Source organism: Humulus lupulus, chromosome 8 (genome assembly GCF_963169125.1).
Source record: "Humulus lupulus chromosome 8, drHumLupu1.1, whole genome shotgun sequence".
NCBI classification, from domain to species: Eukaryota; Viridiplantae; Streptophyta; class Magnoliopsida; order Rosales; family Cannabaceae; genus Humulus; species Humulus lupulus.
In genome coordinates this window covers 20,811,652-20,819,301 of record NC_084800.1, presented here as the reverse complement: position 1 = coordinate 20,819,301, position 7,650 = coordinate 20,811,652, and the positions used below count along the sequence as shown (strand labels likewise).

Here is a 7,650-nt window from a genome sequence, read left to right as displayed (position 1 = left end):
CTTTTGTACTTATACATGAAAACACTTATAAGAATATGCATATGCTCAAATTATACATATTGTATAATATTTAATGCAATGCAATCATGTGATTATTGGCTATATTATATCAAAATAATGTGGGTGCTACAGCATAGACCTCAAACCGCATAAACTGCACCGTAAAAATACGGTACAGTGTAGTTCAATGTGAGCAGTTTATATCTATTGTCAAATAATTTAACAATTAAATATTATAATTAATAAAAATTCATAATAAATCTCACAACTAAAGATTGTTTAGCAAAACAATAAATATACAACAAACTAATAAACTTTAAGCAAAACAATAAAAAAAATAACAAACTAATAACAAATAAAAAATGTGATATAAAAGTAAAGATTTTAATTAAGGAATAACATCATTATGTTGAAATAGAATATGTGTTAGCATCCTATAAAACATAATAATTTTTCTAGATATTGTGTATATTATACTACATAAATATATATGCATTAAGTTTAAATGTAGTAAAATTGAAAAATATATATATATACTGATGTGGTGCGGCGCGGTTTGAATCGCATTTATAAAATTTAAAACCACAAATCGCACCACACCGCACAGTTTGGCAAAAATACAAATTGCAACTGCACCGCAAAGTAAGGGTGCACATATGGACCCGAAAATCTGAAGGACCCACCCGACCGAGTATTTTTTTTTATCAATTTTTTAGTTTTAGATTAAAAATAAAAAACAAATAGTTTTAAAATTAATTTTTTTCTAATTAGTAAGTTTCTTAATTCTTTTAATATAAAACTTTAATTAATGGTAAAATATCGATCACTTAAAAGTTTACAAAAATAAATAAACCAAATTGTAAAAAAAATAATTAAAAGTCTAATTTTGCATGAAAAAATATAAAAAAAAAATAGGCCAACCAATCGAACTTGACCCCACCCGAGACCATTTCGGTCGGGTTTGGTTTCATTTCTCCCCCATTTGTATCTGACACCACCCCAACCCGACCATCCCCCACCCAATCCGACTCGAACCCGCCAACACCCGATTCCATTTTTTAATTTTTAAGTAGTTTTGTGGTCAAAATTTTTATATTTAACTATAAGAATTGGATCAACTTGAACAGTTTTGAAGCGGATGAGATATCTTTGGGTCGAAGTATCATTGTTTTGGGCTTTTGGGCTACATCTGAATGTCTTGTGTCGAGGTTTTGATCATTTCTAATTTATCGTATATGGTTTAGTTCTTTCGTTATTTACCACCTTCTTCCTCTATTGACCATTTTTTTACCCCAACAGGGACCATCATAAATGTAATGTTGTATAATGTTTATAATTACACTATAAGATAATGTTATATGTTACAAATATATAAAAAAAAATTATATTAATTTACTCTGAAAGATTGCATTATTATAATATACAATTGAGTAATGGTACGTGATCCTAAACACTTATACCTATACTATCAACATAATCCCACATTTTCAAATTAATTATAAGTACTATGTGTCAAAAGGTTAGTTATATTTTGAAAATTTATTAATTATTGTTATTAAGTTTTTATGATTCTCATATAAATTTTAAATAAATAAACAATATTACATATAAAAAAAATTACATAAACATATTAAAAGAAAAATTAAACTATTGTTTATGATTTTTTTTAAAAAAATAATATGATAACATTTTAGATCACAAACGTTCATATTTAAGGTACAAAACATACATAATAATATTATTCAAATTGCACCTCAATGATTGAAGAAGAATCTTCATTATTCTTAATAGAAGATAAATATTATTCTTGTTAGATTTAAGATAAAATATATGCATATGAACAATTTTAGCGGAATTGATATATATATATATATAGATTGAACGTATATGAAGAGATTATCGAATATTGTATACCTCCAGTCATTGTAATTGATAATTTCGATCTAGCTACAAAAGAAAATAAACATAAATTAGAACGAGGACACAAGCTTCCAAGCTCTCATTAACTCTTTTAGATAGAGTTACTGAAAGTCAGAATGATCAGTGAGCTTGAAGACTGATACTCTATATTTATAGAGTTAGACCTACCATCAGAGTCTCTGCGATATTCTTTTAATCAATTGGGATATGCAAAATCAGATAACAAACAAAATTGGGTAACAAATAAAGTTGACCATTAATTAGAATATTTTGTCAATAAATAAAATATTGACTTTGATATATTAAATCAATTAGTTGTGACAAATTGATTTTATATACCATATAAATAAATATTCTAACAATTCTAATTTATTATTTAGTTACATAGTCATAATATTTGTACATGACACTTATATATAATATATTTATTATGTATTATATATTATTATTATAATAATAATATTTTATAACATGTGAACTTATATTAATATAATTATTAAATATCTAATTTTGTATTAAATAATATTATAATAATAATAATATTTGAATTTATACTAATATAATTTTTATAAAATATTTTTATTTAATTTTAAAAATATATTCCATTAAAATATTATGTTAACATTAACAAAACAAATCCTTAAAATCAACAATTTTCACTTGCTACACATTTTTTTATATAGATGGAACGGATATTACAGCACTTACATTGATTTGATAACTATATTAATAGTATTAATGTTTTCTTGGAAGTAATAATATGTATGACACTTAAATCTCAACCATTTAAAATGTTAGAAATAAAACCAATATCTTTTTTTTTTCTTTTGAGAGGAATCAATAACTTTTTCTGAAGTGAGTCTTCCGTGAGACAAGAAAAATAATAGCAGATTAATCTATATGTATATAAGTATACTTAATGAGAATGAGAATAATAATGAAAATGCGAATAAGAAAAAGAAACAAAGGACCAATATCTAAATTAATATGTATAGATCAATATAAGTGTTAAGACATACAGGGCCTACAGGCTTCAGCCATGTCGTTGCTTAGATTTTTTTTCCTATGATCATTAAATAAGCTATTAGTTGTAGTAGTGTGACGAGACGACTGGGAGGGCTGGAGGGGGGCACTCCTTTCATTTTCTCTTCAGCTATGCCAAAGATTAGAATCTTTGGAGTTGGACTAGGACTACATTAATCTTTCTCCAACAATAACTTTATGAAACAATCTTCACTCAATAATGTCCTTTCACCTCTGTTTTCCTCTAAGAGCAGCAATACGTGCAGCAAATTCATCATAGTCAGGAGGCAGCTTGGGATGGACATGGGCGGCTGAACTCTTCATATCCGGTTGGAACGACGTTGCTCGAGCTGGCCCTATGCTTGCCTGCGCAAGGGATGAAGGAACGGCCGGGAGAGATGATACTCTGCCTGGTGGCATGGCCAACTCTGGCCTTTTGTTCTTGTTAGATTCATAAGGCGGGTTTTTGTCAGATTCCTGTCTACTTGAACTTTCATGACCCGGTGGTGGTTTCAAGTTTCTTCGTCTAACTGATCTTGGTTTTGGCTTATCCTCATGGGGAGTACTTGCTTCCTCCTGCTGAACGGGACTGTTCAGCTTTGTTGGTTCATCTAAACTGCTTTCAGATTTTGGTTTGAGATAAGGGGGACGAGCTAATCTGTAATAGAAGGGCCTCTTGCCATCTGTGTCGTCCTCTGAAACGCTTCCTGCTGAACTTGAAGAAGTTTTCCTCTCATCATGGGAAAAATCTGTAAATGTTTCATCCTCACTACTGCTCTGCACGTAGCGAGATTTAAGGTTGAGTTCACTTCTTTCTGATGTATGATGATCCTTTATGTTGCTCATCTTGTTCCCACGCTCATGAGTATTTCTTCTGGAAAAAGCTTCTTCCTCTCTCCGGTTTGATCCATGATATCCATTGACATTGCTCCTTGTAGACACATATTCGGGCTGCTTCTACACAAGGGTTAGGCATATTGCAAAGAGAAACAAATTAGTAAGCAGCCTTTGATGTCTTTTATCTCAAGCAAATAAAGCATTGCTAAAAGGCTAACATGTAAACTACTGTGTATATAAACACAAATCATAGGAATCCCATTGCCTTTGTATTTTTTTTCCTCCCAATAACAACACTTGATTTTGATTTAAAAGGCCTAAATTGATGTATAAGGAGACTTACTTTGGAGGGTGGTGGAGGAGGAGGAGGAGTATACAGTTTCTGTTCCAAAGCCTTTGAATCCCATTCAATGGAGAATTCCCCTGCTATATCATGCAATAACTGAAGCTTCGTCTCTTTAGTGAAAGGCGCTGGCTTCAACCTCTCCACAAACTAAGCAAAAGGAATATTAAAATGTGTCAAGTCAAAAGAACAAGACTTCAATAGAATTGCGTATTTTTCAAGCAAACATATAAAATTTAGTGTGGGAAGCAACTCACTACCTCTTTACTTAGGTGAGACTCGATGAAATTTCCATATCGTTCAGTGAACATATTTCTGAGATCACGCAGTTCAGGCAAATCAGCAAATCTTGCTGCAGCATAAATCAGAGATGATACTGCTTCCTTGCATTCTTCAGGGCATTCCCTATCGACATTTAAAAAAAAAAAACCAATTAGAACTTACTTAAATTGGAACATATACACACACATACACAAGAGCAGTGTGTGTGTATACATGTACATGTTATTTGAGTTTATAAACTGTAGATTGTCACATACCTCTGCTTTAGCATGAGAGAAAGATTACTTGAGACGCACCCACAAAAAATCTCAATCATTTCATAACATGACGTCAAACTTTGCTCGACCAAAAGTCCTTCAGCCTGCTAGACCAATAAAGATTACACCAGTTAGATGGGTTTTTGGTGAAAAAGAGTGCCAAATAGAAATAGTTACACACGAAACATTAATTATCAGCTACAAGGTTGGAGAACTAGTTATCCTTAACATATATAATCCATTCGTTCCTAAAATAAAATGAGGTTATCATAAACAGAAAAACAGATACTGTGATAACAACATGGCATCTACGTGTTCCCACCCCCTAACCATGAGGAGTGTCGGGAAACAGTTTCAAGCTGAAAACAATAAGAAAAAGACCAAAGACAAAAGCCTAAAAAAACAAAAACAAGACGGCGTCGTGCCAGCTCTTAAAACGACATTTTCGTTTATGTGGTTGACCATTTCAATCAACACCCAGCAAAGAAGAGAGGCCTAAGAAACTCTACATGTGGATGCGCCTCACGAAAACCATGTCCACGAGCTTAAGAAAAATGATCTTTTGCTCAAATCAAAGGACAGATTAATCAAATGAGTTTCTCATGGATAGCTTAGATTGCCTTCTGTAAGAACTAAAAAGCTCAAGGCAATCTCCAGATGCGTATATAACAAAGAAAAAAGCAATAAATGAAACGATTCAGAAAAATTCTACAATTGAAAGAGAAAAGCAAAGTAATAATATAAGTAAAGTATCAATTCACTCTCATCCAAGAAGATGGTACCAAGGTTAAGAAGCAGGTCATGAAAATAACAAGAATAAGACATGATGAAAGATCATAAAGAATGAGAGTTTTCAATGAAAACAGGAAGCAAAGATAAGGAAAGATACCCTGTTATATGCATTGATGTCAAGGCCGTTCCTAAGAAGATCGGCAATATCATTCTTTAAAAACTTCTGCACTGCGTTCCTCTTCTTCTTTATGGTCTCCAGACGTGTCTTAATGAGCTTTGTATTTGTTTTGCTACAATTCAAAACACCCAGAAATTTAATATCAATGTATACACAAAAACAGAGAGCACCAAGAATATATATGGGGTCGAGGCCAACCATTTGGAGTAAAACTTGGGCTTCAATAACCCGTCAAGCATTTTGATCTCTGCAACTTCTGACTTTACCAGAAAACTTAATTGAATATGGTGAAGAATGAAGACGGCTATATGTAGAATGGTGAAGAGAATAAAAGATTGTATGAATGAATTTCTTTAAACTACTACGGTAACGAAAAGAATGACTGTAAGAGCGAAAACAGGAATTGGGTCACGTCAAGAATCAGCATTGAAGAAAGCCCAGAAGGAAAGACGAATAAGTTCTGCTTGAGAGAGACGGAGAGAACTCATTAAGAAGTTGGAAAAAATGGGTGAAACTTCTCAATATAAAAGAAGCTCAGAAACCCATATAGAAGAAGTCGAAGGTCAAAAATGGATTATGAAATTTAGAGAGAAGTGGGTTTATAGCAAATAATGGCTGAGCCAGAAGGCAATGGCATAGAATGAGAGGAAGCTACAGAGTCAAATAAGAGATAATGAAGAAGAAAGATGTTGTAGGAACATGAAAAAGAATCATTAATATTTATATATATTTAATTAAATTATAATTATTAAAAAAAAAAGACTTGGCAGCTAAAAAAAGAGCTAAAAAGAAAGAAAGATAGAATGATAGCTGGAATTTGGAGAGAGAAAGAACTGCCACGTCAGACTCTTTCCCTAACTTCCAATCCCGATATGCATATTACTTTGGCGCGACTTTTTTTCTTTTTTACAAAAATGGGTACCGTCAATGTGTAAATTTACCTAAGTTGCCACTTACTCTGCATGAACACTCATCTAAAATTAGGGAAGGGCATTTTGGAGAAAGATGTATGTTGAAACAGCAAGTTTATCGGTTGTGATCGTGGCCAGTTAAAATATATTAATTAATTAAAATAAAGAGCACCAGAAGACCAATAGTCATGAGTCACAAATTTTTTTAGTTTATTGAACAAATCTCCATTAATTTCTGTCCTAGTCTTTAATTTAGAAAACTTAAAAGTTTGAATGCGGCTGATTTGAATTGCGCTTTGCAGTCATTCATCAATCTTAATTAGTAGTATCTATTTAGTGGTTTATTTAAACCCAATTAAAAAAGGTAAAAATTTAATTTATTTTTCCTTTTTCATACTATTTTTTTTTTTAAAAGAAATATATTATTTTAAAGGGTCGCATCGCAACCCATTAATAGTTGTCCCTGGCTTTACGGGCCTGCCTGGAGGCTGAAATTTTTTGAATGTGACAATAATGTCCCTACAAAAGTGCTATATAATTAACAATTGTGCCCAAATGGATTATTTTAACCATTCTATACTTTATAACAATGATTAGTAAAATAGAAGTTAGGCTATCACGTTCAATTTATTAAAATCTAGTTTGATAAGTAGACGACCTTGTAAAATTATTTTTTTATTTCTTTTTTGGGGTCTAGTCTCTACCTAAGTAAACTTTGTCAAGTTCGAACTGTTTGGCTACATTTTTCTAACATGGTATGAATCCATGTACCTAAATTTAGGAGTACCTTCCAACTGTCACACCAAACAAAATGTAATTGGGTCACATGGAAAAGTCTCGTAATTGAAATTCATTCATATGGAGAAGGGTAGTTTGGTAATTGTGTGCTTTTCTTAATTATATTAATATAATTATCCAAAAAAAAAGAAAGATGATAAACTGGAATAAACGAATTCATTGACAAGAGGCAAAGTCTATTGAAATTCCCGTGGTGGGGCTGGTTAGCGTAAGTTTGAGGCAGGAAAAAGGGGTCGTACACCTGAGAATCCACGTGTCATGGGCGCGTTGCTTGTAAATGATCCAACGGCAGAAAAGTTTGCTTACTAATCAACAGCTGTGACCAACAAATTTTTATTTATTTATTTACTCTAAAAGCCAAATTATACT

General features: G+C 31.9%; 1 protein-coding gene across 3 annotated transcripts; it reads right to left on the bottom strand.

The window, feature by feature from the left end:
- Positions 1-2,894: 2,894 nt before the first annotated feature.
- Positions 2,895-6,260, bottom strand: LOC133795921 (uncharacterized). 3 transcript variants are annotated; one of them, XM_062233393.1, is made up of 6 exons: positions 5,771-6,260; positions 5,552-5,684; positions 4,663-4,769; positions 4,384-4,528; positions 4,124-4,273; positions 2,895-3,894 (listed from the first exon to the last, which is right to left on the bottom strand). In XM_062233393.1, exons 1-6 carry the CDS (start codon positions 5,809-5,811, stop codon positions 3,172-3,174), a joined length of 1,299 nt encoding a protein of 432 aa, XP_062089377.1. In that variant the 5' UTR covers positions 5,812-6,260; the 3' UTR covers positions 2,895-3,171. The 3 variants fall into 3 exon arrangements, with proteins under 3 accessions (XP_062089377.1, XP_062089375.1, XP_062089376.1); XM_062233391.1 differs by having other exon boundaries at positions 2,895-3,900; positions 5,771-6,259; XM_062233392.1 differs by having other exon boundaries at positions 2,895-3,900; positions 4,663-4,766; positions 5,771-6,259.
- Between the last annotated feature and the right edge of the window lie 1,390 nt (positions 6,261-7,650).

What these genes read in the sequence shown, in the direction of transcription:
- LOC133795921 (XM_062233391.1), bottom strand. Translation starts at nt 5,811, where the DNA reads ATGCTTGACGGGTTATTGAAGCCCAAGTTTTACTCCAAATG. An exon ending in AGTCTCACCTAAGTAAAGAG is followed by an intron (nt 4,274 to 4,383) that starts GTAGTGAGTTGC and finishes CCTTTTGCTTAG; the next exon opens with TTTGTGGAGAGGTTGAAGCC. An exon ending in CTCCTCCACCACCCTCCAAA is followed by an intron (nt 3,901 to 4,123) that starts GTAAGTCTCCTT and finishes ACCCTTGTGTAG; the next exon opens with AAGCAGCCCGAATATGTGTC.